Source organism: Rhea americana, unplaced genomic scaffold (assembly GCF_003343005.1).
Source record: "Rhea americana isolate MKP2758 unplaced genomic scaffold, rheAme1 scaffold_234, whole genome shotgun sequence".
NCBI classification, from domain to species: domain Eukaryota; kingdom Metazoa; phylum Chordata; class Aves; order Rheiformes; family Rheidae; genus Rhea; species Rhea americana.
Genome location: NW_028186351.1, coordinates 4,321 through 30,086, shown reverse-complemented (window position 1 = coordinate 30,086; position 25,766 = coordinate 4,321). Strand labels below are relative to the sequence as shown.

Sequence of the window (25,766 nt, the reverse complement as noted above, 5' to 3'; positions counted from 1 at the left end):
GCTAAGGCTGATCAGCATTGCTGTCCTGTTTAATATTTCCTAAGGTGTGGATAAGCCATATCCATCTATCAGCTGTCAGCTGCTGTCAGCTCTCACAGACCTGGGTGCTTGCAGGAGGTGGAGAAAGAAGGGAAGTGATAATGGTAGCATCATCCAGAGCACCTACTAGCCTCTAAGATAAGTTATGTGTGTGTGTGGTTTGTGTGTGTGTGTATGTGTGTATATATATGTATACATACATACATACACACACACATGTACAGGAAATTTATGCAGAGGACAGTTTTGGAGGTAAAGAGGCCAACAAAATGTACCTGCTCTTTACTGGTGCTGTAGAGCCTAAAATAGCTCATCCGTTTCCTTTTAGGAGAGGAGCTGTTGTGAGGCTTTGGGCTATGTTCCTGTTAATGCGTGAGGCTGATCCCTGTCTAATGGCTGAGGAAGAGAGAGGCAGCTCCCAACAGCAGCACTAAGGGATGAGCGGTAAGGAAAGCTCAGGGCATTTGGAGAAGAAAAACATTTCTTTAAAACTGTCTGTCAAAATTGGGAATTATTCTGGAGAGAGGAGGGGGTGAGGCTCTCCCACCACCACCCAAAATTGGGAAGAGTGAAAAAGGAGGCAGTTTTCTCACCCTACCAAGTTTAGTGAGAGACAAGAGCTTCCTGCTCAGCATTACTTCGTAGGTGTGGGCTTTCAGTCATCTTTGCCAGTCTTTTGGGACTGTTTTCTTAGAATCTCAGCCAAGGTTCTGTTGTTCATCTCTCAGCACTTTTTTTTTCTGTGTCACTTGTTTATTCTTCTTAATGTTCGTTTTCAGCTCCCGGCCACTATTGCAGCACCCGGAGTACAGTGGAGCCTTTTATGTGGAGCTACAAAACATCCACTCACCTGGATTGGTAGGGTTTGGGGTTTGGAAGCCAAGTTAAACAGTGTGTGGGATTTTGCTTCTTGTGGATGGCTACAGGAAAAGCCCTGATTAATTACCATTTAGTATAATGTGAGATGAAAGACAACGGCTCCGTGTAATAAGGTAAATAATGCTTTTATCTTTACATGCTAAAGGCAAGAAATTTCAAGGCAGATGATATCACAATACACTGGAATTATGTGCTTCTTGAAAAATTGCATCAAAATCTGCAATTTAGATTATGAAGTACTCTGCCTTTCAGCTTGCAACACTTGCTAGTGATTACAAAAAGTCTTAAACAGTCTCACTATTATACTTGACTACAATATAAGGATTGAATTTATGTTACTGTGTTTAAATTGCAGGGACTCTCAGATTACAATTTGAGCTATATAGAGTGAAAAATGCTTAGCCAACTATAGAGTTGGAAAGCTGTAGGCGTTACTCCTGCTAGGCATTAAGTGGTGATTTCCAAACTAGTCTGCAAGGCTACGTGGTGCCTTGTTGCTGTTACTGTGTGTTTAATTAAGCGTTTGATGGTACAGATGAATGGTGACCTGTGGGAAATTCTGACAGGCTAAGGAAGGGGTTTGAAATCCACTTTTTTAACAAATGTGGGTCGGTACCAGTGCAGCACCATGTAGGAGGGTAAGGGCTGTGATCGGGGCCTGCAGTGACGCTTTCCGTGCCTCCGCAGAGAGGATTTCCCTTGTCTGGTGCAGTTTCGGGAGACGGGTTCACAGCCTCCCCTCCAGATCCCATCGCACATGCTTCAGGCAGGGCTGACCACCCTTAGGTATTCCTCTGAATCCCTTTGGAGGAACAGAGATGTTTTGCTCTGATCTTTGCATACTCAGTCGGTTTCTCATTACGGGGTTGCTAATCCTCAGCTTCTACTAAACAAGATCTGAGAGGAACTTTTAACTTCCACCCTTACTGTCTCCCAAAGCATCTTGTTACAGCGTACTGGATACACCAGTTTCTGGATTTAACTTGGGATTTGCTCCGACATGAAATTACTTCTATAACAGGATAGGGTGTGAATTTTAAGTGCAGCAGCTACATTTGAAAAGTGATAAAGCTAGTTCAGAAGACATTACCCTAACAAGCTTTCTTTACCTTTTTGCTTGTTCCAAACATTTCTTCAGAAGATAGCTCCATTTGCTTCCAAGCTACTGCTCTTTTCTGTCTCACCAGTTATTCTTAATCAAAATGGTTTTAACAAGTGCATTATTTTATAATACAAGATTTTATAGGAAGAGTTTTGTGGTAGCACTTAGCACATGCTCAGATAACGTGCTGCTTCTCCTGTAAAATATCCAGAATGAAAGGAATAGGAGATAACACAGAGAAAATGATACCGATCAACAGCTGTACGTGAACAGGGCTTGTCTTGTCCTCTCTGCGCACAGGCCCCCTCGGGAGCCGCAGGCATTAGCGAACCAAGCGGATCGATGTCTTGCTTTCTTTTTCACAATTAATTTTGTAGAGAGCTTCCCTGCGGGTTAATCCGTCAGAGAGGCTGTCGGCTCCCACCTGTCCAGGGGTGAGGACTGCAGGTGCTGTGAGCGTGCTCTCCATCCTGCCGCACGAAAAGGCTCGCTGTAGGGCTCCAAGCCACACCGGGAGGTTTAGTTGGGGTCCTTCCTGACCTGTGGTTGGGCACCGCAAATACACAGCAGGTTTTTCTCTACTCCTTTTTGGAGCTCTGTGTATCTCCCTYGTTTGGGCTGTGATGGGCTTTGGTTTTCAGTATTGTCACTGGGGGAGGTGTTCCCTGTTTAATGTTTGGAATATTCTCTTCCACAACACTTGACGTTTATCAAGGTCTTCTGAATCTTTTTATGTATTTTTTAATTTATTTTTTACTTTTGCTACAGTGTGCTCCCAGTTCCTGTTGTGCTTTGGGATCTGACGGGGAGKTTTCTAGGTTCGCTTTGCTGGAGGTAGCGTGCCAAGAAGAATTAGTGCCGTCTGGGCTATGCCTCATGACTCGGCACAGCAGCTGCAGAATTCACRCAGGAGGTGGAGGACAGGACCACCTGCTTGTAAGCTGTCCCCACTGGATTTGACAAGGACTGTTTTTAGAAGAGCTTGGTCACACAAGATTTAAGATTGATTTCCAGACTTGTTGCTGCTTTAAATGGGTGCCAGGCTTTCTTCATTTGTGATCTGTCACGTTTGTGGTGGAATAACCAGACTGAAAGGGCGATTCCTAAGCAGGAAGCACCCAAAATTTGTGAACATTGCTCAGGACAGATTGAAAGTTAACCGTTGTTCTCCTTCATCCYGTTTCCACCTTCTCCAGGGCAGGAAGCAGACATTTGTGCTCCACTCTGAAATCCAGCTTTTCATCCTGATCTTTCGCTGTGGCTATGGCATCAGCATCTGTATCTGCAGAAACTTCAGGAGCCCCTTCCAGTCGGTTAGCAGGTGCTCTCCTTTTGAATGCTCTCCACTGATTATAGGTTGTGAGCCAGGGATCAGACAGAGATACTATTCTGGCAGGTGGACTATTGTTTCCAGGATCCTTTTCTTCCATTCCCCGAGGGCGAGGTGTCCCCTGCTGCGATATACTTTCCCAAAGGGAGGAWGGACTCAAAAACACAGCCACTGCCACCACCTTTGCGAAGGGGAACCGCTGACACGCACGTCGAGGGGAGGAGGAGGAAGAAGCCGCGTCTTGCCCGTGTCATGTAGGCTCGGGATTCATCTAGGCTGGGATGGGTGGGGAGCGGTCGCAACCCGGGGTCCTCCTGCTCTGGGGCAAGATCCGTGCTTTTCCGGCTGCAGTTCTCCTTTGCAGAGTGGGGTCCCCACTGGCGGGGCGCGGAGGGCGTGGGGCAGGGGGCGGGGCGGGCGTTGTAGGCGGGGCGAACTACAACTCCCAGAAGGCGCTGCGGGAGGGCCCGTCCGCGGGAGCCAATCAGCGCCCGCGCTGCTGGCGTATAAAAGGCCGCGGCGGGGCGCKGGCGGCCTCTCCCTGTGATGGCGGCGGCGGAGGTGGGCGAGGGCGGCAGCGCGGGCCGGGCCGGGGGCGCAATCCGGTGCCATCCGCCGCGCCCCGGCGCCCTCCCGCCGCATCGGCGCCCCGTGGGCTCCGCGTCCGGGGCGGGGTGGGGTGGAAGCTGTGAGGGGCGGCGGGAGAAGCGCAGACCCGCCGCGGGGTGGGGGGAGAGGCCGCCGCAGGCCCTGCCCGGCCCTGTCGAAGCTGCGCCTGTCTCAGGCGTGTAGCTGGCGCAGTCAAAAAGGAGCCGACAGCGAGCTGTTTTCCACGACGGTCGCTGCGCAGTTTGTCCTGTAACTGCGGAGCAACATCCCGGGAAAACACACGAGCGGGAAAGGCCCCGGCCCGGCGGTGGTCCTCGGCCTCGGCCCGAGGCCGTGCGGCGCAGYGGGGTCCCCACTGGGGCGGGTGCGTGGAGGAGGAGAGGTCGAGGGTATGAGAGCTTTTCTGTTGCCCTAAAGGATTTTCTCCGTGTAAGAAGCYGCCCAGCGTTGAAGACTGGAGCTGTTGCAGTCCTTCAAGCATGGAAGGGGATCCCGTGTACACAAGGTCATGGTGTGGTGGTGGCCAGGGCTCAGCGCCACGAGCAGGTGAGGTGTGATTTAGGCTCTTGATTTTTTTTCCCCCGTATTGTTGAGCATTTGTTTAGTTGCCATCATGGCCTCCATTACCCAGCACAGCAAACAGCAGTGTTTTCTGGCAGATGCTCTGAAGGCAGTTCTTGTTCCWGGTGTCTTAGTTCCTCTGCAGGACTCATTTTTGGTCTTAGGTCCTGCAGACAAGGCTTTCTCACTAGCAGGGCCTGTTGCAAGTATTCCTTCAGACATTAAGAACTGGAGACTCTGCTCCCGTATTTATTACCCTATCAAGATCTGATGTATAGCTGGGATAAGAGAGGACCTTATCTTCCCAGCATCATTTGTCAGGGCCAATGGCAGAGCCAGGATTCAAATCTCATCCTAAGCCAATAAATAATTGTAGCTGCCCCTTTTCTCCTTGCAGCGGTAACAAGCTTTGCCAAAGAGTAGTTTTAGTCTGCATGTTAATCCAAGAGCTGTGGCTCCATGAAATAGCCACAGTTCTCCAACAACGTGCGAGAGTAACAGGAAGGTCTTTGACTGCTAGGCCTCTTTTGCCTGTTGCTGTCACTCACCCCTCCTATATGTTTTCAGGAATATACAGSATGTTGTTCCCTCTTCTTGTAGGGCACTAGTGGTTCCTGGAGTGTGTGTGTGTTAGTGGCATGTGTCCATGCAGAGTAGTATCTGCTGTCTGTTCCTGACCACACATGTTGCAGTGTGTTCCAGGGCTACTTGATGATCAGGAGCKTGCTCAACTGATTGCCTGCCTGTTGGATAGACCCACCATGGCGCTTGCAAGGTGAGAACATACGCGTTTGTCAGAGCAGAAGCTCTGTAGCCTGTCCCTCCAGATCCCTTTCCCATCAGATCTGAATACCGATCTTGTGGTCGAAAAAGGAGGAAAAGTAAAATGCAAATTGGTCTCAGCCTCTCTGATGGTATGGTCATGCTCTGAGAGGGACCAGTTTGAAGACATTGTAAGTTTAGTCTTAGTCTTGCAGTTTTGGGGAGGCTGGAGTGGGAATKAATTCCGCTAGTCAGCGAATGGATAAGCATGTTAGACACCGGTGGAGATTTGCAACAGAAGTATTAAAGATTGAGGCTGAAATAGTGATACGAAAAACAAAAAAAGGTGGGGGGAAAGCAAAGATTGTGTGTAACTTGGTAATTTTGCCTGGCACTTGAGCGCTAAAACAAGATGGTGAGTTAAAAATAATGTTGGTGCCTAGATGGTACAAAAATTCTGTCCAAAGGCTAGGCTGTGGTCACCCTTTAAGAGGATCCCAGGAGATGTAGTGAAGATTTGCTAGCTGGTATCCTGTGTCATACACAAGCAGTTGTGGTGAGCCTTATGCATGGGAGTGTGATTTGACAGAGTCAGAGTCATACAAAATAAAAATAATCCTCTCTRTTGTACAATCTTGCAGTGAGTTTGATTACATTAATCACAACACTGGATGCGAATGTGACCTTCATGTCCCAAGGGATTCCAAGCACTGTCTGGTGGCCACTTGGGCATTTCTGCTAGTTGTTTTGCTTCCTAGGGGAAGCTCCATTAAAACATGCTCCTTTAAAATTGAAGGCTATTTGGGCTTGAGTTGATGCATTGATTCTTTCTGTGTACAGAGGCCCATCAACTTCAGATTACCTGGCTGTGACTGTGTGTGTATATATATTGTCTTTTCCAGGAATCACTTGCTTAGTGGAAAAGGCTGAGRGCTCGTAGACCCAAGTGATTAATCTCTTGCTCCAGTGAAGGGGATCAGTTTGCTCCCCAAAAGGCCYATATTGCGTGTGGGGAAGCTATGCAGCTAAACACGTGAGTGTCCTTTGTGAATAACTGATATTTGCTCAGTGTTTTCATGAGTGGCATCTCAGCAGTCCTGGACTATGAAGAACAGTGTAAACTGACTGTGAAATGAGTTGTGCCTATGCTGTCAGTAGCTACTAAAATCCTTTTCTAATTGGCCAGTGGAAATGGCTAATCCTTAACTGGCCCTTGCAGCCTGTCCCAGCTTTCCAGGTGGGAATAGTAAAGGTCAGTAGTAAGGTTTGTACTTTGTCAGCCTGAGATCTCTAGGTCAGAGTTTCTGTGAGATCAGTCATGCCACATCAGCCCTCTTAACTGAGCCTGGTCAGTGATGACACCTCTGTCTTTGGAGACTGCTGGATGAATCCTGCGGATATGGGGCTGAGGCCAGGCAGCTGCATGAACCAGCTGAAATCACTGAAAATTACTGGGAGAGTGAATGCCAGGGAATTCCTTACTGCAGGTGAAATCTGGATCTATGCTGAGTCAAACTGCTACTCTATTTTTTTTTTCCTTCCCTTTTTAGGTCTAAATGGATCACGCTGCTGAGATGAACCAGTCTCTGAAGGTTTTTGGTGCCTCTCTGCAAGTCTTCTGTCTCTTCCCAAGCCTCTCCTAAAGTAGTGGCAGTTCTGCATAAGGAGATTAAAAAGATCCTGGCTCCTTTGTAAGCTGTGAGCTCCCCCAGGTGGGGCAACTGCTTAAATTCAGGAGTCATTAGTATTACAAGTTGCAGGAGCTTGTTTCACTATAGATGTTACTAAAGTTTCAAAATATTCAGCATAGGAGAAGTGTTCTGGCTACAGAGTTTTGTCAGGGGAAGAGTTTKGGGGAAGAGTTTGAAGTTAAAACAKTTGGAGAGTAGAAAAAAAATGCATTTGAAATTCCTGCTGTCTCCTGTGTTCATGTTTGGGGTCTGTTGGTCTGTGGTGACCACYTGCTTATTTAACAAGGGTAGAACAAGGTTGCCAACATCTGCTACAGTGCTAGTGAGTCAMGTTGTAGTTTTTCTCATTGTGGCAAATGAGGATGAAAACAGTTGCAAAGGCTGTTACAGCAGATGTGGCGYTGCCTGTTGTGCTGTGCTGGAAAGCAAAATGCTTGGAAATAAATCTGGGCTTCCTGATGCTGCTGCGGTAGCAGGAGTGGGAAGGAGGAAAGTCACTGGAGTTGGGAGGTGTCCTACTCACAGCTGTGCAAGTCAGAGAAGGGCCCTAAAATATGCCTCCAGCTTTGGGGAGGAGTTGGGGGTGGAGGAGGGGGGTGAGGGCAGAGCATAGGATTTCCAAGTGCCCTTCGCACCCTGCTGCTCCCCATCAGTCTGGCCTTCACTGGGAGGGATAATGGTGCTGGAGACCATCCCTAATCCACCCTACCATGGCTAGTGCTGGACCTGGGGACAGATTTGGGTCTGTCAAGCAGAGCCCCAGCAAGTCCCTCCTGGCTGTTTCACTTCCCTTTTTCCTTGTCTTCTCCCCCTTCTGCAGAAAAAAACACATCACTGAGCTCAACAAAACACTTTGGGTGGGAGGGAACAAAGAGCAGCAGGAGGGGGAGGACAGGCTGATGGCAAAATCCCCGTGCAGGCCACCAGGCTGCTTGCGGAGCAACTCTGACGGGACCGGAGCGGGCGCTACTCAGCGCCTCTCCCCGCTTTTGCAGGTTCGGGTCTCCGCGGGGGTCAATCTGCGAGGTCAGAGCAGGCTGGGACAGGTTCCCYGGCCACGGGAAGACGCCGCGGGGTGGGGATGAGGGTGGAGACTTGACCGGCAAGGCGAAGCCCGGGCCGGGATCACAATCCTGGCCGCCGGCATGGACACGGCGCCCGAGCCCGACGGGCACTACCAGTACCGCGTGCTGGTGCTGGGGGACGCGGCGGTGGGCAAGTCGTCGCTGCTGCGCTGCTACGCCGAGGGCCCGGGGGCGGCGGGGGGGCCCGCGCCCTGCCCCACTGTCGGYGTGGATTTCTACAGCCGCACGGTGCGGCTGCCGCCGGCCGGCCGGGCCAAGCTGCAGCTCTGGGACACGGCGGGCCAGGAGCGCTTCAGGTGAGCGGCGGGGGGGACGCGGGCCGGGGCGGGGGGCACATGGCAAAGTGCCAGCACCGCTCCTCTTCGAGTTTCCTTCGTGGCAGTGCTGCTGCACCGGGTGCAAAGTCCCTGCTGCGCTTCGCAACGGGACGASGGTGCTTTCGGGGAGGGGGGTTGCAACCTTTTGCTGTGCTTGCAGCAAACCTGTGGTCGGGTTTTTTTTAGGGGGGGAGCAGAGCCCGCAGGCCTGAAGGGGCTGGGGATTTGCCTCCCTGATTGCATCAGGCTGGAGCCAACAAGCCTGGGAGCATGAGAGAGGCTCAAATGGGCTGCGAAGGGCGGGAGGGGCTGCGGCGGCGGGTTCCCCTTTCCGGGCACCGCCGGGGCTGGGATTTTCTAAAAGGGGGGTTTGCCGGCGCGCTGCCCCCGACACCCCCCCGCTGCGGTGCCCAGGTCCATCACCAGGTCCTTCTACCGGAGCGCGGCCGGCGCGCTGCTGGTCTTCGACGTCACCAACCGCGCGTCCTTCGAGCACGTCACCGAGTGGTACCACGAGGCGGCGGGCGGCCGGGCCGCCGGCAAGGTGGCCTTCGTCCTGGTGGGCCACAAGTGCGACCTGGCGGGCGAGCGCGCGGTGTCGGCCGAGGAGGCCGGGCGGCTCGCCGCCTCGCTGGGCATGGCCTTCGTGGAGACCTCCGCCAGGAGCAACCTCAACGTGGAGCTGGCCTTCGAGACGGTGGCCGGCCGCATCCACGAGGCGCTGCGGCGCGGGGCGCTCGCCCCCCACGACGCCTCGGACGGCGTCAAGCTCATCCCCGGCGAGAGCCGCGGCCGCCCGCCGCAGCAGCGGGAGCCCCGGCGCCGGTGCCGGTGCTGACAGCGGCGCTGGGCTGGCCGGGCTGGGACCCGCCAGCAGCTGGGACGCTGACGGGGGTGAGGGAGCAGCACCCCCATCCCCAGCGCCACCCGCCAGTGCGGCTCCATCGGGGCTCCGAGCCTTAATTTGGGGGCTGTGGAAAAAAAAACGTGTATACATACATATATATATGTATATGTGTATATATATATGTTCAGCTGCAGTGGTGTTTTTAATAAACCAGAGCTGCTCCGTGCCGAATAAGGGCTCTGCCGAGCGAGGGGCCGGCGGGTTCCCGGGGCCGGCGAGAGGCTGAAAACCCGCTCAGCCGCCGGCGGAGACCCGCTGGTGCCGCCAGCTCTGGGTGCTCGCGCTGGGCGAGCCGGCGCCTGGGCCGCGGTGAAGAGCGGCCGCCAGCCGCGGCTGAAGTTTCAGGTGCCGGAGAAGGAGGAGAAGCACAAAGAGATGCTCGTGCTCGGGATAGGGGGGGTGTTCACAGCCTGCCTGGTGCAGAGCCCCGCTGCCTCCTGCGCCGCAAGGCAGAGCCGGCGAGGAGCTCGGACGCGCTCAGCTCCGCTGCGATGAAGGAGCTGAGCAACAGAAATCAAGCATTTGCAGCAYGGGGAAGCGCACTGAGCAACTGCGGCGGCACGTTAAACACCCTGTACTCCCCTTCCCGGCTGCCCGTGTTTYGCTGGGGAGGGGGGAAGGCGTCAACGCTGAGGCTGCTCACGGGACCTCCCCAACACCAGGCGCGATGGGGGTCAGGTCTGCAGGGGTGGATTTAACGCCCAAGCCCCTATTCGCTCCGTGAGCCCCTTCCTACGAGGCCGTCCCCATGCCCTGACCGCGCGCCAGGCGCTCGTGGGGCGGTCTGTGACCTCCCCAGCCGCGCGCCGAGCTGCAGCCCCTCTTACTGCCGCGTCCGGAGCGTGCCGGCAGGGAAGCGGCTCAGGGCTGGGCTTCTCCGCGCTCAGGAGGGCCCAGTTGCACATTTTGAATAGCTGCAGCTCCTGAGTGACCGAGGAGCTCGAGCAGTCTGGCTGCACGGTGAACAGCTCTGTCCCCCCAGCACCAGCTGAGCCCCCACAGYGAGGCAAGAACAGCGACAAGCCTGGCCTCACCCAAGAGGCCGCGTTAGTTTAATCGCATGCTCCTGGCTCCTTAGCTGGCTGCTACACGAAAGCAGGAGAGAGGCCTTAGTGGTTTCTATATTACTTCAAGTTTCTCCCCTGGGTACYAGGAGCCCCTTGGGCTCTAAGAGCCCTGGCAACAGGCCTGGCAGGGAGGATAAGGCACACTCATCTCCCCTTGCTGCGTGGAGTGTTTGCAGAGCTGTCTGCTCCCTCTTCCCCAGGTCAAACAAGCAGCAGCTTCTCTGATGATCACTGGTTTGAACAGAACAAGCAGGAACAGGCAGCAGGACACAGCCTTTCTTTACGCCCCAGACAAGCAGAGAACCAGGGTCAGCCCTAATTTCTTTTCCTCGGTCACCATGTCCAGTTCSTCATGGTCTAAATTTGCAACTGGTGGGCAAACACCTCACCCTGGGCTGGATGTAAAGAGCTTCCAGCTGCTCACCAAATCCTGTTAGCACAGTAGAGGACCAGACAAATCGTTCCACTCGCTTCCAGCCCTAGGACAAGAGATCTCTTACAAGAGCATCACAGGCAGAAAAGCAGGTTATCCTGATCACCAGTCGTTTCACTTGCAATTTCTCCACATGCTCTTGAACAGCACAAGACTGTGCCATGGTTTTAGATTAATAATTTCTTTATTCATGTAAAACAAACGCAAGTATTTATATAAACACTGACATTACAAAGTACTGGAACAGGTAAGGGCAGGAAGGAGGAAACAAAAACCTCTACAGATGCTTCTAATACTGTCCCACACAAGATCAAATGCTCTGTCCCTTGGATAATCACTTATACGATAAACCACTTTCAAGTCACAAATAAAAGTCTTTGTTTTGAGATACGTTGCGCTCTCAGAGGGAATGAGGAAGGGGGCGTAGAACTTTTTTGGCAGATCTCCTCATAAAGTCAGATATTGCTGCACCGTTAATAAAAAATATATGCTTCTCTGTAAGCATTAAAAAAAATATCCCGTGGATGGCATCGTGGAGGCTTCAGCGGAGAGGCAGATATCCCAAAATGCACTGGTGTCATCTCCCAACTCTTCCTAGGGGCTATTTCTTGGTAGTTTTGCGGATCAATGCCATTCTCTGTAACAAAAAAAAAGAGAGAGAGAGAAAAACATGGGACGCCAAGAGTCTCCAACAAGGTTACTGCAAAACAAGCTTATAAGCTACCCACCCAGGAACAATACTGAGAAGACAGTATCTCAGGTTCTCTTAGGACACTGCCTGACTTGTTTCAACACAGGTCTTTCAAGTTCATTTAAACCCTAACASAGACACAGCCAGAGCTAGATAAAAAGAAAGCATCTATACTCTTCTTCACACCTTRAGTTGGCAAAGTGAATGAGTAAAGCTTTAACTGCTGGTAAGGGGCACTAGGATTAAACAGTGCATCGCATCCAGAACCACTTCAAGGCCTTCTCTCTCCATGACAGGCAGTTATTGCAGTAGCTTCAGGAGGAGAGATGCAACCTGGAAAACTCCAGCAGGGCACCCACTTCCCTGGCTCTGACCTTACGTTTAAAAAGCAGTAGCCCAATTCATTTAAAGCAAAWCTAAGGGAAAGAACAGAGCTGCTCAGCTTCAGTCTACAGCTGAAATTGCAGGACATCTGTGTGCTCTCTGCTGCGCCTTCCCAGGCCTTTAAGCTTTCTGCAGCTGTTTCACTTCTTATGGTGTCCAAGACTTGCGACCCTTGCACATGGACACAGCAGGTGCCGTACACCATTCACCACCTGCAGCGTTGGGGTGCAGATATCAGGTAGCCCCAGGAATTTSAGCCAAAGCCTGTCAAAGAGAGCTCTTGATCACGGTATAACACCACATCCAGACTTCCGTGATTTTGTACCAGGCAGCCTGGGGCTGCAAGTGCAGAGTGGGGGGTATCCGGTTAATCGCGTATGTACTGCATCCCAGACAGAACCGGCCACAAGACTTCACTCAGCCAGTCACACAGGGCATCTCAGTTGTGTTTCTGCTTCCTATGGCTGTTTTTCAAAGTTCTGCGAAGAAATTCTCCAGCCTTTCTGCAACTTCTTAACTGCACACAGAGGAAGCAACAATCCTGTGACAGCAGGCCAACATTCTCACAGCACTGTGCTCACACATGGCTTTTGCAGATCTACAATCTACAGCTTCAGTAGATCCTGCAGCCATAGGGCTCTCTTGGGCTCGAACCACAGCACCTGTGAGGCTACAGAGGTGYGGAGATACACAAGCATTTAATCTAGCATGCTTGGATATGGATTTTCTATTGAACCAGAGGAGCTGAGCAGCCTTTTCGCTTCCTTCTGCACAAAGAGGAAGCACCAAATCCACAAGACGACAGCTGACAAGATTATTGTCTGCAGCTCAGTTGCTTCAGACTTGAACTGCCCACAGACAGTGTGAGAGCTCCTGGTTCACTCAGGGCACAGCCAGCCCACAAAGCAGCAAGAGCAAGCTCGACCCTCTCTGCATAAACAGGTCAGGGGACCCTGGAAGTGATTTCAATTCCAAACCACTTGGAAAAGAGGATACAAATTCACATAGTGCCAGGAGTCCAGGAAGACCCTACCCATATTAGCCTTCTACCACGTGGCTCTCAGCATGTTACCAAGGGCTCCTTACCTGCTTGTGAGCTTCTGTAGTGCAGGCTTTTTTATAGGGCCTGATTTCTTCAGAACCAAAGCCCGGGATCCACATGTTCCACTGACGTTCTGGAAGAGAGGGAGCAGGTCAGCACACGACAAAAACTACCCCAATTGCATGTGGCAAGAGTGGTCTCTTCAGAACTAAAATACCAGTAATACACCCTTCTGGGACCAGCACTAGAAATGGACACGTGCTAGTGATCTGGTCAGAAGCTATAAAAGGCTTTTAAGAACAATAGCTGTCAGCTGCACTGCATTAAAGCACACAAAAGATTAATTTCCTCTGCTAGGTATCTTCCAATAGAGGCCAAAGGACAGCTACAAACTGCACAATTGAATRCTTAGCTAGGAGAGGATATGGTCAGGGGAAGGACACCCTGACAATCCCTGACTGCGAGGGCACTGTTAAATAGCAACGAATCAGCAGCTATTCACAGGTTTCCACCCCAATGCCATGGTCAGGGTTTGCCCCAATTGAAAAATATGTTCCCAGCTTTGAACTGAGAGAAAAAAAAATCACTTACCAAGATGCAACTGGACATCTTTCACTTCCAGAGTGTTTGACTTGCGATGCCGTGCAAGCTGGCAGGCAGCCGTCACCACGCTCTCTATGAAATCATCAGCAATCTGCAACAGCATCTGTCACGGACCAAGAACAACAACCAGCCTCATCAGTACTGAACCRTAGCGTCAAAATTATGTGAAGCGTACGAAAATGAACTCTCAGAAGCTACTACTTCAAAGACGTTTGCTGCCATTGCAGTCTTAAAACACTTCTCAGCACTGGGAAGCGAAAGCAGATATGGACGTCTGAAGGCTGCAGCAAACATACAGCAGCGTAATTTGAACCAACCCTTGCTGCTTTGGCAAGGGGCTGCTGGTCTGTGAAAGCCCTGAGCCAGCTCCTTCTGTAGCCCCTACCAGGGGTGYGTGTACCTACTTCCTCCACATCTTCATCCAGCTGCTCATTTGGATCCACCTCACGCACCAGGTCCTGCAGTTTCTTCTTGGTTAAAACCTGAGTGTGGGGGAGGGAAGGAACAATTTACTGCTCTACTTCAGCAAACCAGCTGCCCCCACTATCCTGAGGCCCAAGTCACCCATGTTGACACACCGTATCAGTTCGGGAATGGCAGAGATAAGAAATACCAGGTATTAAGGAGCCATTTTCAAGAACCCCTGGCAGCTTTGACCAGACAGCGCATCTCAGTGTAATAAATAAAAGCGATGCTGTGTCTTGAAAGCGCAACCACTTGAACTGAAACACCATTGCTTAAAACAAGGCTCCTCWTAAGAGAAGACGACGGCACAATCGGAAGTCCTAAAAGGTACAGAGCAAACGTAAGCAGCTTTTCAGTGATCAAGTTTGTGTYCAGGACACAAAGGAATTATCTCCATTACTCCAGTGCTTATCAGCCTGAGTGCTTTGAAAGGAAAACAGACACATACATGAGTGCCGAGTTATTCTAGGGCAGCAGGCAGCACCCTGTCAGTCCAAATATGTGGTAAGAAAGCAGAGATTTTAATACTCCTGGACACTAGCAACACGTAAGATAAAGAAACAATTTTGGAGTGCCTGCTTGGCAGCAACACATTTTATGTGCATTAAAGACTCAACAACGTGACCGGCAAATATGTAAGCCAGCAGCTTTTTAGAACTGATGCTGCACCTTGCACCACCCCAGTCTGACTAAGGTTATGAATGCACACAACTCTTATTTCTCTCATTTAAATCACATTTAAAGGGAATTTTCCAGTCACTCCCCCACTATATATCTTCATAAAATTGACAAAACTTCTGCAGCTACATCTGTACGTCATCCAACCCAAAAGTGTCTCAGGGGGAAGGACTACATAGAGATGATGGCTCACTCAGGACAGAACCCAATACTTTAATTGACATTAGTATTTGCTGGTATTTTAAGGAAGGAGASGAATCAACCTACAGTCAGGTCTGACCATCTTCCCTGTCGTCCCAAAGCTGAGGGTGAAATTACCTGGTTGCTTTCGGGACTGAGCCGTCCTCCTCCGCTGGGCGTCCCAGGCATCTTTGCCACGGTGGTGCTGTTTGCCATGGAGCTCTGCGGGGGAGTGCTGGCTGGTTCTGGCTTTATCGAGGAGAAGTTGGAGAGGTTGATCAAGGTAGATGGGCCAAACTGGTTCATAATCTGTTGGGCTTTAGCTTTTAGATCATAAAGCTTCTCTAGGTCTTGCTTCTTCTTGGGGTTGTGGGGACCCAAGCCAATCAACTGGAAAAGGAAGCGGAAGCCACAGTAAGCAATCAGAGAAGGGAAATCCAAGRGGTGCTTAACTCTTTGCCCATAGCAAAGCCACAGTGTACTGACAGGACASAGAGGTTTATATTCAATCAGGTCTCTCTGGACACAGCAGGAAGGGAGGAAGAACGTTTAGAAAAAGAGAAACATCCCCTGGGATATGGRAAATGAAGTTTGCCAYRAGAAGCACAACAGCTGCATGCAGTGCACTGACTGACAACAGGTAGCRGCTGTGCGGTCGCACTGACCCACCKGCTCATTCCTCTTCTTCCAGACTGAATCCTGCACATGCATTCACCTCGCCCTTGGATCAATGCCTTTTTGCACACACTTCACTTATACTAATAACAGCTTTAATTAAGAGACCATGTGCAGAGCCAKGGAGATTTAACTAAAGGACAAGGGCCTGGCTTGTTCTCTTGGCAGCAATGCGTGGGCACAGGCCCTGTCCTGCTGCACTCAGCACTGGGCAACAATTGAGTCTTCATCTTCATACTCCACATGCCYGAGATGCAGGTCAGAAGTTCAAATTCCCTTAGGCATCTGCCCACGAGTGCTGCGAGGTGGGGGTTTCATTTTTGGCCACGCCACATTTCAAGCCTGACCTGTAGTGAGCCCTCTCCCCAGACCAATATTTCCACCAAGATCACTTGTAAAGAAGAAACACTGATGTTGGCTGGACAACGTAGGATTCAGTTTCAGGTCCAAGAGTACGAGTCTGCTTACTCAGAGGTAACGTGACAAGAAAGAAAATACACATACATGCCCACACCTTCGATTTGTTCTTCCCATGCTGGGCAGCTGAAAGCCACAGTAAATGAAATCAGATTTACTGAGCTGTCAACAGTGAACCAGAACTGGGTTTCAGCAGCTTAACTAATTACTCAGATCTTCCAGGTTCACCATTAGGCAYTAGACATTATTCATGTTATTAGCAGCTGAGCTAATTGCAGAATGACTGGCAACCATTTGATAGCTGAAAGGCTCTAAAATCCAGGCTCGTTAAGGCTCTGCTTGGTCCTTGCTGCTGCTCTGCGGCACAGCCGGGTGAAAGGAAACTCTGTTCAGACCCTCGGGCTTCCATCACCTCTGGCAGTGCAGACTGCAGTGACAGGCCTATCGCACAAAATGAACAGTTAATCAACAGTTTGATGTAAAAGCCTTTCACATAGAGGCTGCAGCAGTTGTTGCTTGGCAGATACTGGTGATGAGTAGCCATTGAGAACACGTCCTCTGGAAAGCCTATGCAGTGCAGTGTGAAATTACTTACAAAAATGAAAAATGAAGAAAGTTTGGTATAACAGCTGTTTACTAGCTGTCTCCTTACAAAGCACCCTGTCCATAAATTTAAGCACTTTTGTACTTTAAAAGGACAAAAGAATTCCTCTTAACCTGCTTATTCTTGTAGGTTATTCAGCATTTACTGAAATATGAAACATTAATCACAGTGAAGTCTTAAGTGACAACAATTTCCCTTAAACACCCCCATTTGCTACGAGAGCCTTCTCTTCCTTACATTGATACTGATCACAGGCCCATAAAGTACATTCACATACAAACTGATGAACAAAGTGTTTTCCGCCTTATCTACAAATAGATGCATTTCCCTCATCAGAGTAACCTTGTTAGTTTGAATTAATTCACACCAAAAAAAATCCCAAACAAACCAGAAGTCACGGAGAAATGCTTAGCATGTGGCTGTTTTAGTGCTTCATTCCAACACAAACTCATGCACTGTTGCATCCTACAGACATGGAGCTCTTCCAAAAGGTTTTATAYGCAAGACACTTCTGTAGTGCTCTCAGCACATTTCTAGCTCCTCAATGTTAACTGAATTAATGCTGGAAAACCCTTATGTTCACACTCTAAAACCCCTTAGATAGCATTTCAGYATGAAGGCACTACTCTTAAGAGCTTAGCACAAGATCAGAGGGACTTCAATATGCTAGTCTGGGTTTTAGCATTGGYTGATCTCAGGCTGTTCACTCCCATGCCTCAGTTTACAAATCCAGAGAGCAGGAATTCTTACCATGCAGAGGAGAAGGCAATGTTTAGGGAATGCTCTGAAATCCTCGGGCAGAAGGCACTTTATTAGTATAAGGCAGTTTTGTTCGTTTATTTGAAGATCTTACTGCATCCTTGGGGTGCTATTAAGACCATCAAATGCAAAACTAACAGGATGTGCAGAATCCCACACCAAGTCCTGCATGCCAACTCATGGCTCACGCAATTTACTTACAGCTATCTGGGTGTCTAGATCTTTAATTACATCAGCAACTGCTGTGGGCCCAGTGAACGGAGAAGCCATTTTCCGAAAGCTTCCAGCAAGTCAGCAGTCAGCGTTAACCTACTCTCTCCTCCTCCTCTTCCATATAATTCTCATTCCTACAGGAATACCAGATATTTTGCATATCATCCGTTATATTGTAAGATCTAAACAGGATATGTTTTCACCAGCTGCCACACAAGAGCATGCCATRTCCTTACTACAGCACACAAGGGTATACTTGAGGGTATTAATACTATTTAAGTAGAGGTGGAAGCCCAGGGTACGCTGCTACAGAAGACAAGGCACCTGGGATCCTGACATGGGAGCACAAGTTTGGCAAAACTCCATTTTTACGTCAGAAGACAGAGGGCTTCTTGGTACCAGCTGTGAGCACCGGTGTTCGGATTAACCCAGACCTTTGCAACAGCAGCTTTCTTCCACGGCAGCAATACGTCTCGTGGCCTCAGTTAACATCACCAACTCTCAGCTGATCTGCTCTAATTTGTTAAGCAGTGGTACTACTACAGCACAGTGCTACAACTGTAGTTAAAGCCTATATTAAAGCCAAACAAACCTGTCAGCCTGTTCGKCGGAGTGCTCGGGGTTCCCATTTCCATTAAGAAATGGCTAACAGACAATTTTCACCAACAGTGTCACCCAAGTTTGCAAAGGACTGCGTGGTCTGGGTGTCTCTTTAGTATTAATGGAAAAAAAATTGGGAAAATTCTTGCTTTCCTTCACTTTAGTTATTATAAATGTCAGACAAAGCTCTCCCTTATGCTGCTAGAGGAAGTATGCCTTACAAGTGTTTACCCATATTAGCTAAAGATACAAAGTGAGTGAACAGGAAAGTCTTTTTTTTCCTCCAAGATGTGCTTAGATGCTGAAAAGTAACTGAAACGTCCTTTCTCCTCAGCACACAGCTCCCAGCTTTGCATTTACTTCTGAAAAAMCGATACCTGAAATCTAGTGAAATGAAAACCTAGTGAAATAAGAACTTCAAACATACAACTAAAACAGATTTTCTTCCAGCAGCTTGTTCTTCTCAAACACCACGTAAACAGGTCACCAGTCCAAAGACAACTCACATGGAATGGTAATTAGGGGATTGCTCAAAACGCAAAACACTTCAGGAGGCCTCTGAGAGCAGCCACAGACAAAGCAGTCGATAACATCCAAGGTCACCTATAGCAATTTGTAGTCAATAGCAGGCTCCAAGTTCTGAACACAGAAGCCAGTTCGACCAATCCTTCCAACTTTGACATAAAAAGCTAACACTAAGGCAGCTTTGTAACACATTTTTCATTTTTATTAACTACATCCACTGCCCTAACTTTGGGCTTAGAAACACAGACAAAAGCCCAGGACCAGGAACTACATGTTGCCCCAACTTCGTTGAACCTTTTGCTCCAGCTGAAAATAAGAACTGTCACACCTCATTACAGGGGGGTCACGACTGTTTTAGAGCACAACTGGGCAAACGGTTTTGGAGCTTGTGTAGCAAAAATTGCATTTGGACCCTGCCCTAGCTGCGAAAGCTGGAAGGAYCTTCAAGGGGTCCRCCGAGGCTTGAGTGCTTCAGGTCCTGACTGTCAAACCGTCCTTTTCCACCCCAAACTGAGCAGCCTTGTGGCAGCCACGGCGCCGCAGTGCAGGGGATGACAGACCCCCCCCCGGGCCGGTGCCAGGACACACGCGAGCAGAGCAGCCTCCTGCTCGCCTTTCGCCCCCTCAGATCCAACGTTTTTCCACCACAAGGTTAAATAACCCTCGCACAGCGAAAAACTCATGTTTTCTCGTGCAGTTCAGGCCGCTACCGGCGGCTCCGCGCCCCGCGCCGGGGCGGCGGGCGAGGCGGGGAAGGGTCCGGGCCGCCCCGGCAGTGGCACAGCCGCTGCCCCCGCCGCCAGCAGCCGCGGGGGCGGAGGGAAAGGGGGCGCCCCGCAGCCCGCGGTCCGCCCGCCCGCTCCTACCTCCCCATGACCCGCGGGCGGACCGAGGCGCCRCCGCCGGCTCCGCTCCCTCCGCCGCACCGACCCGAGCCCTTCCGGGGTCACTACCCCGCCGCCACCYGGAAGCACTTCCCGGCGCCGCCAACCAGCGGCTGCGCGTGCGCTCAACCGCTTCTGTTCCCCGCGCCCAACCCGTTAAGCTTCTGCGCATGCGTAGAGTGGTCCGCCTCGGGGGGGCGGCGGTGCAGTGGGGCGGGCGCCCCAGCATGCCCCGCGCTATTTGCATACAGCAGCGGCGGCGCCGCGGCGGGGAAACGGCGGCGTTTGGGGTAAAAACCCGCGGAAATGACGCGGAAAATGGACGGGAAGAAGGAAGGAAGAAGCCCGGGGTGCAGGYGGAGCGCGGCCGGTCGGCGGCGGGCAGCGGGCCTCGCCGTGAGCTCGGCAGCACCCTGCCGCCTTGGGCTGGCGGCGGCGGCGGAGCGCAGCTTTAAAAAGGGCTTCTGCCGTGCGTGGCACGGGGGGGCCCCGCGGCCGCCCCCGCGGAATCGACATCAAGAGATTTCGGAAGCACAATTTTTGCGGCGGGGGCAGCCGGTAACCGCCTGTTCTGGCGCCCCGGTACCGGGTAACGACAGCAGAGAGCAGCGCGGGGGCGCGCGCGCGGCGCGTGTTCCCCGTGGGTGCGCGAGCGCCCCTCGGCCCGGACCCGCGTTAGCGCGCCCCGTGCGTGGGTCTGTGCGCGCGGGTCTGTGCGCGCCGGTCGCCGGCAGCCTGTATCTGCGCGGGCTCAGGGACAACCCCGAGCCTGCGGGGATCTATAGGTGCCCGGGTCTGGGTCTATAGGATGCCCTGTAGGCGCCCTGTAAGCACTCGGGGCGGGCAGCACCAGCACCATCGGCGTTCCCGCAGAAAATACAGCGCGCCGGGGGCCCTCGGCTTTGCTGCCTGCCCCCGAGCTCTGCTGCGGGGTGTAAAACGTCGCTGAGCGGCGGGGAGAGCCCCTCACCTGCGCGAAAGTGGGGCGCTCTGCTGCGGGGTGTAAAACGCCGCTGAGCGGTGGGGAGAGCCCCCCACCCGGGCGAAAGCGGGGTGCCGGGGAGCGTTCGGTGACAGCAAGCAGTGACGGAATGGTTTATCTACATATATTATGTGTATTTAAATATTCTTGCTTTGTAAAAACCTCCCTTTGAGAGCTCGGGGAAGGCCTATGGCCAAGGGCTCGGGCCGCCGGCAGCGCGGCCGGCCCCGGCAGGGCGAGAAGGGCCCCGCGCGGCGGCCGCGCTTCCCGCTTCGCCTTCTCCCCGCACCTCGGGGCGGCTGCGTCCTCCGGCGCGGCAGAGGCCATCTCCCCCCCTGCGGCTTCACAAGGGTTCGTGGTACACGTGCGAGAGCGCACAGTCTGCGAGCTGGAAATGGGACCCCCGCGGAGAGGGCGCGGGTGCCCCGGCCGAGTCCCCGCCGGGGCTGGCAGTCCGCTCCGGCCGGGCGGGTGCACAGAGCCCGCCGGGCGCCTCCGCGGGCCGCGGGGCGGGCGAGTGGTACCGCGCCGAGCCGAGGCACCCGGCGCGGCTCGGGGCGCCGGCGGGCTCGGGCGCCTGCTCGCTGAACGGCGTGGCGTACTCGGGCTCGGGCGGCAGCGGCTCCGCGTACTCGTGGTGCTTCCCCGGCACGTCGTAGTGGCTCACGACCAGCGGCAGCGCGTAGCCTTCATCCGGGGGCGGCTTGAAGGTGGAGGGGCCCGTCTGGCYGCCGGGGCTCGCCTGCAGCACGTCCGGCTCGGCGTACTCTGCAACGGGGCCGTCAGCGGCTGCTCGGGGCGCTGGCGCCGCCGTCCCCCACCATGCCGTCCCGTTCCCGCCGAGATGGGCATGCGGTGCCAGGCAGGGACCGGGCTCCCCGGGGCCCGGCTCCGGCGGCGCCGTTACCTGCCGAGGGGTCGGCGCCGAGGTCCGGCGGCGCGGGGAAGGAGGCCAGCGCGGAGCTGGCGGGCGGCAGGCTCGGCTCCGGCGTGGGGTGCCCTGAGCGGAGGAGAGGAGAAGCCCCCCAGGTGTCACCTGCCGCCTCCCAGGACGCTCGCGTCCCCGCGGGACGCCGCGGAGGAGAGCCGGCGCCCCGGCCGCGCGCCTTTACCTTCCGCCAGCCCGCAGTGCAGCTCGGCCGCGGGCTTCCTGCGAGGGCAGAGAGGGAGGTGGGGGGCACGGGGCCGGCAGAGCGGCCGCCGAGTCGCCCCGCGTTGCCCGCCGCGCTCTCGGCCCCGGGCCGGGAGCAGGATGGGACCCACCTTTTCCGGCKGCAGAGGAAAGCCAGCAGCAGGAGGCCGGAGCAGAGCAGCACGAAGCCGCCGACGAGCAGCATGACCAGCAGCGCGGAGCCTGCGCGAGGGAGGGCGGCGGGAGCGGAGRGCGGCGCCGGGCTCCGCCGGGGACCCCCCTCCCCTCCCCTGCGTGCACCCACCTGCCTTCTCCGGGTCCAGGGCGACGCCGGGCACGGGCGTGCGGGTGGCCAGGCTGCCGGGGGGGACGGGGACCTCCTTCGGGGCGCTGGGCGCTGCGGGGCAGAGCGGGCGCCGCGAGCGTGGTGCAAGGTGGCAGCTCCCGTGCAGGGACCCCCGTGTCTCCCCCCACCCCGCCCTGCCGCCGCGGGCACCGAGGACTCACCGTAGGGCCGGGGCGCCCTCATCCGCGCCGGCTGGCAGCCCAGCAGGGCCACCTTCAAGGCGATGCGCTGGTGCCAGCGCTGGGGCGTGATGCGCACGTAGCGGGCCACCACGGGCGGGATGAAGGCGTTGGCGACCTCCTCGCGGCTGTTGGCRTTGCCTTCGAAGACCTGGCGGGGAGGAGGAGGCGGCGGAGGACGGGCAGCGCTGCGGCACCCCCGGGCGCCCACCCGGCCTCTCGCTCCGCGCCCGCCGGCCGCCCACCTTGTCCTCCTGCCCRCCGCTGCCCTTGTAGGTTCTCCAGTTCTTCCCGTCCCGGCTGGAGGAGACCCGGTAGGACTCCACGTAGTAGTCGTACTCCTCCGAAGATCCCTTGGTGATAATCCCTGTTGGGGGGCCGGGGGCTCAGAGCCGGGGGCAGCGACCAGCCCGGCGGAGCCGATAACCTCCGGCGCCGGCTCCCGGMCCGCATTCCTCCCTCCTCCGGCCTTACAATGTCCCCATTTTCCTCGCCGCAATTAGCAGGCGCGTTCGGGGCCGGCCGCACAAAGCGCCCGTTTTCGGCGGGCTCCGGCCGAACAAAAGGCGCTCGCTGGCGCCGGATGCRAGAGCATAACATTAACGTGTCCGTCGCGGAGCCGGAGGGCGGCGAGCGGGGGCGAAAGCAGGGAGGAACAGAGCAGAGGACAGAGGGAGGCGGAGGAGGGGGGAGGAGGGCAGCTGCTGGGGCCGCATCCCAGTTTGCACCAGTATAAGAGCAGTGGGGGAAGAGGGGCGCGGGGATGGGGCAGTTGGGGCGAAGCTCCGCTGACCTGTGACGTTCCTGCGGGCGCCCAGGTCCAGCTCCAGCCAGGCGGCCTCGGAGCCCGGAGCGGCGGCCCAGGAGCGGCCGGCGGCGCCGAGCGCGGCCCGCTCGGCCGTCCAGGCGCGGAGCTGCCCCAGCGCGTCCACCTCGTGCCAGGAGGACGAGGCGTTGAAGGCGGCCACGGCGAGGGCATCGCCGCAGGCTGCGGCGGGAGGGAGGCGTCAGCGGAGGGTTTCGGCGGCCGAAGCCGCGGCCGGCTTTCCGGGGAAAGGGGGAAGAAATACCTCGGTGGAACACGAGCCGCTTCTCGGAGAGGGAGCCCCTGCGGGAGCGAAAGCACCGGGAGCGTCACCGGGACGGCGCCGAGACCGGCAAAGCCGGGCTTGGAGGGGAGGAAGGGGGGGGGGGGATGCCCCGACGCGGAGCGGCGCCAGCCCCTCGCCCACCTTTTGGAGCGGAGCCCGTTGGCGAAGGCTGCCTCGTAGAGCGTGACGCCCTTCTCCCGCGTCACGGCCACCTGCCCGCCCAGCTCGTCGGCGATYGCCCCGGCGTGCACGGCCGCCTTGCACAGCACCGAGGTCTGCGGGCGCGCGGTGAGCCGCCCGCCGCGCCCACGGACGCCCCGAGCTTCCCCGTCCCCCAGCCGGGACGGAGGTGACGAGCGGCCCGGCACCTCCGGGTGCCCCCCCGGCGGGCAGAGCTGGCACTCACGTCTCGGTAGCCTTGGTGCACGTTGCCCCAGATGTCCCCGGCGATGCCCTTGCAGCCGGCGGGGCAGTACACGCTGCAACACACGGCCGGGGGCGCTCAGAGCCGGCGCCGCCGCGCCGCTCATCCGCCCGCTTTTGCTCTCCCCCAGCCCCCCTCCACCCCCCCCAGCAAGCCCCAGTCTCCGGGATGGGGATGGGGACCGATGGGGTCCTGATGGGGGTCTTGCAGCGATGCCCCAGCCAGGACCGGTTGCGAATCCAGGTGGGACAGAAACCAGCCTCCCCGCTCGGCCCGGACACCTCGCCGAGCGGTTCGCGGGGCGCCCCGCGGGGCCCGGCACCCTCGGCGCGCGGGGACGGGCGCTCACCTGATGTGCTCCTGCACGTAGTGGGTGCCTTTCACCAAGCAGGAGACCAGGTCTGCAAGGCAGGGACCCCCCCGAGGGTGAGGGGCCGTGCTGGACCCCCACCTGCACCCAGCTCTGCCCCGGGGAGCCCCGGCCCCACGATATTCCCAAATAAGACCATGCTCCGGATGGTGGCTGCCCTGAGGGTCCCGGCACCCCTGGGGGTCCCGGCACCCCTGGGGGGTCTCAAGAATCCCTGGGGGGGGGTCCTGGCATCCCTGAAGGTCCCAGCACCCCTGGGGGTCCCAGCACCCCTGGGGGTCCCGGCATCCCTGGGGGGGGGTCCAAACACCCCTGGGAGTCCCAGCACCCCTGGGAGGGGGGGGTCCTGGCACCCCCGAGGGTCCCGGCTGCCCCGTATCTGGGGTTAGTCCCGGAGAGCTGGGCTGGCCGGAGCCGCTGCGCCCGCTGCGGGATCGCTCCTGCGCCGCGGTCCCTCCAGCCCCACTGCTCCCATCGCCCGGGGCTGCCGCTCCCCGTCCTCCCCACCGCCTCTCCGAGGCTCTGCCGTGTCCCCGAGCTCCTTCGTGCCCCCCACCCCTCCAGGGAGGAAAATCCTGGGTGTTCAGGGAGCGCGGGGCGACGGGAGCCCGCCCTGGGGGTGTCCCGCCGGCGGGTGCCGCTGCCCCTCACCTGGGTGCTGGGAGGTGGCGTAGGAGAGCAGGAGGCCCCGTCCGGAGCGGTGGCTGGTGCTGTTGAACAGGACCGTCACGGCGCTGGCGTTGGTCACCAGGAGCGGGGCCGCGGGGCCGGCGTTCCTGCAGTAGGGCCCTGCCGGGCCGCGGGGCACCGGGCGGCTCAGGCGCCCGCGGAGCCCGCGGCACGGCGTCCCCGACCCTCCCCGCCTCCCCCCGTCCCCCCCTTCGCAGGAGCCGCGGAAGCTGCCTCCTAAATCCGTCGGCGCAGCGATCCGTTTAATCCAAATTAATTTGCGGTCTCCATCTCCCTGATTAAGACTAGAGCTTAGCAGGCCAACGAGGCGGGGGGGGAGGTTTGGGGACATCGCTGATCCCCAGTGGGAGCAAGAAGTGGCCCTGGCTCTGCATCACGCCCATCACCGTGGCCTCTGGGCACGTGGATACGGCACTGTCGGAAGCAGGGCCGCATCCAGCCGGGAGAGCGCAGCCAGCTGCCGCCGCGGCGCAGCCCGCGCCAGACGCTGCCGCACGACTGACGTCTCCGGTACGTGCCGCCGCCGCCGGCTCCGGAGAGCCGTGGCCGGGGCGGCCGAGCGCCCTGCTCCTTCCCGCGGCGCCCCGGTGGGAGAGGCAAAGGGACGAGCCGGGAAACGGGGCGCCAGCGCCCACGGCGGAAAAGGGGTCTCCGGGCTTTGGGGAGCAGGGAGGTGGGGATGAACCTGTCCCCGAGGCCGGGCCAGAGAGGATGGGGATGGAGCCGGGACGGAGCCGGGACGGAGCCCTCCCTGCCGCCCCCACGGACGGAGGAGAGGGCAGCAAAGCCCGGAGAACAGGGTGGGAAAATAAATAAATAAATAAATCGCGGCCGCTGGGAACGGCGGCTGACTGGAACTGGCTCTTTTCCACCGCGACGTCCGCGGCGGTGCCGAGGGAGACGCTGGCCGCGTTCCCGGCACGGACCCCCCCCACCCCCCCGCCCCSCGACTTCTGGCACCAGCTCTGAACCAGACTGTGCGGGGGGAGGGGGGGACACGGTACCGCAGACTGTCGGCTGTTGCAGCCCCGCTAGAGCGCTGGGGAGAAA

General features: G+C 55.8%; 3 protein-coding genes, 1 long non-coding RNA gene and 5 other non-coding genes across 15 annotated transcripts; 7 read left to right on the top strand and 2 right to left on the bottom strand.

Annotated features, from left to right (window-relative positions):
* The first annotated feature begins 387 nt into the window (after positions 1-387).
* On the top strand, positions 388-7,193 carry LOC146595179 (uncharacterized). Of its 3 annotated transcripts, XR_014895986.1 has the most exons (7): positions 388-483; positions 819-1,031; positions 2,789-3,604; positions 4,377-4,505; positions 5,213-5,295; positions 6,185-6,315; positions 6,833-7,193. It is a non-coding gene; the product is annotated as an uncharacterized LOC146595179 (long non-coding RNA). The 3 variants fall into 3 exon arrangements; XR_014895985.1 differs by lacking the exons at positions 388-483; positions 819-1,031; positions 2,789-3,604 and adding an exon at positions 3,867-3,911 and having other exon boundaries at positions 5,121-5,295; XR_014895984.1 differs by lacking the exons at positions 388-483; positions 819-1,031; positions 2,789-3,604 and adding an exon at positions 3,873-3,911.
* LOC146595183 (small nucleolar RNA SNORA16B/SNORA16A family) lies at positions 4,103-4,243 on the top strand. The gene has a single exon (XR_014895993.1). It is a non-coding gene; the product is annotated as a small nucleolar RNA SNORA16B/SNORA16A family (small nucleolar RNA).
* LOC146595182 (small nucleolar RNA SNORA44) lies at positions 4,951-5,081 on the top strand. Its single transcript, XR_014895990.1, has one exon. It is a non-coding gene; the product is annotated as a small nucleolar RNA SNORA44 (small nucleolar RNA).
* Positions 5,339-5,474, top strand: LOC146595181 (small nucleolar RNA SNORA61). Its single transcript, XR_014895991.1, has one exon. It is a non-coding gene; the product is annotated as a small nucleolar RNA SNORA61 (small nucleolar RNA).
* On the top strand, positions 6,627-6,699 carry LOC146595180 (small nucleolar RNA SNORD99). Its single transcript, XR_014895989.1, has one exon. It is a non-coding gene; the product is annotated as a small nucleolar RNA SNORD99 (small nucleolar RNA).
* A 703-nt stretch (positions 7,194-7,896) lies between the features above and the next one.
* RAB42 (RAB42, member RAS oncogene family) lies at positions 7,897-9,356 on the top strand. Its single transcript, XM_085306229.1, has 2 exons — positions 7,897-8,354; positions 8,790-9,356. Exons 1-2 carry the CDS (start codon positions 8,119-8,121, stop codon positions 9,211-9,213), a joined length of 660 nt encoding a protein of 219 aa, XP_085162355.1. The 5' UTR covers positions 7,897-8,118; the 3' UTR covers positions 9,214-9,356.
* A 1,591-nt stretch (positions 9,357-10,947) lies between these two features.
* TAF12 (TATA-box binding protein associated factor 12) lies at positions 10,948-19,593 on the bottom strand. 2 transcript variants are annotated; one of them, XM_085306179.1, is made up of 7 exons: positions 19,485-19,589; positions 17,482-17,627; positions 14,964-15,215; positions 13,907-13,984; positions 13,491-13,605; positions 12,944-13,032; positions 10,948-11,419 (listed from the first exon to the last, which is right to left on the bottom strand). In XM_085306179.1, the coding sequence occupies exons 2-7, from the start codon at positions 17,548-17,550 to the stop codon at positions 11,384-11,386; spliced, it is 639 nt and encodes a 212-aa protein (XP_085162305.1). In that variant the 5' UTR covers positions 17,551-17,627; positions 19,485-19,589; the 3' UTR covers positions 10,948-11,383. The 2 variants fall into 2 exon arrangements, with proteins under 2 accessions (XP_085162305.1, XP_085162306.1); XM_085306180.1 differs by lacking the exon at positions 17,482-17,627 and having other exon boundaries at positions 19,485-19,593.
* A 362-nt stretch (positions 19,594-19,955) lies between these two features.
* LOC146595176 (U11 spliceosomal RNA) lies at positions 19,956-20,084 on the top strand. The gene has a single exon (XR_014895992.1). It is a non-coding gene; the product is annotated as a U11 spliceosomal RNA (small nuclear RNA).
* A 510-nt stretch (positions 20,085-20,594) lies between these two features.
* On the bottom strand, positions 20,595-25,628 carry LOC146595175 (uncharacterized). Of its 4 annotated transcripts, XM_085306177.1 has the most exons (13): positions 24,678-25,628; positions 24,006-24,057; positions 23,639-23,711; positions 23,374-23,507; positions 23,212-23,249; positions 22,935-23,129; positions 22,387-22,508; positions 22,124-22,292; positions 21,921-22,013; positions 21,748-21,838; positions 21,597-21,634; positions 21,392-21,484; positions 20,595-21,252 (listed from the first exon to the last, which is right to left on the bottom strand). In XM_085306177.1, exons 1-13 carry the CDS (start codon positions 25,045-25,047, stop codon positions 20,828-20,830), a joined length of 1,893 nt encoding a protein of 630 aa, XP_085162303.1. In that variant the 5' UTR covers positions 25,048-25,628; the 3' UTR covers positions 20,595-20,827. The 4 variants fall into 4 exon arrangements, with proteins under 4 accessions (XP_085162303.1, XP_085162302.1, XP_085162301.1 ...); XM_085306176.1 differs by having other exon boundaries at positions 21,597-21,838; positions 22,935-23,249; XM_085306175.1 differs by having other exon boundaries at positions 21,597-22,013.
* Positions 25,629-25,766: the final 138 nt, after the last annotated feature.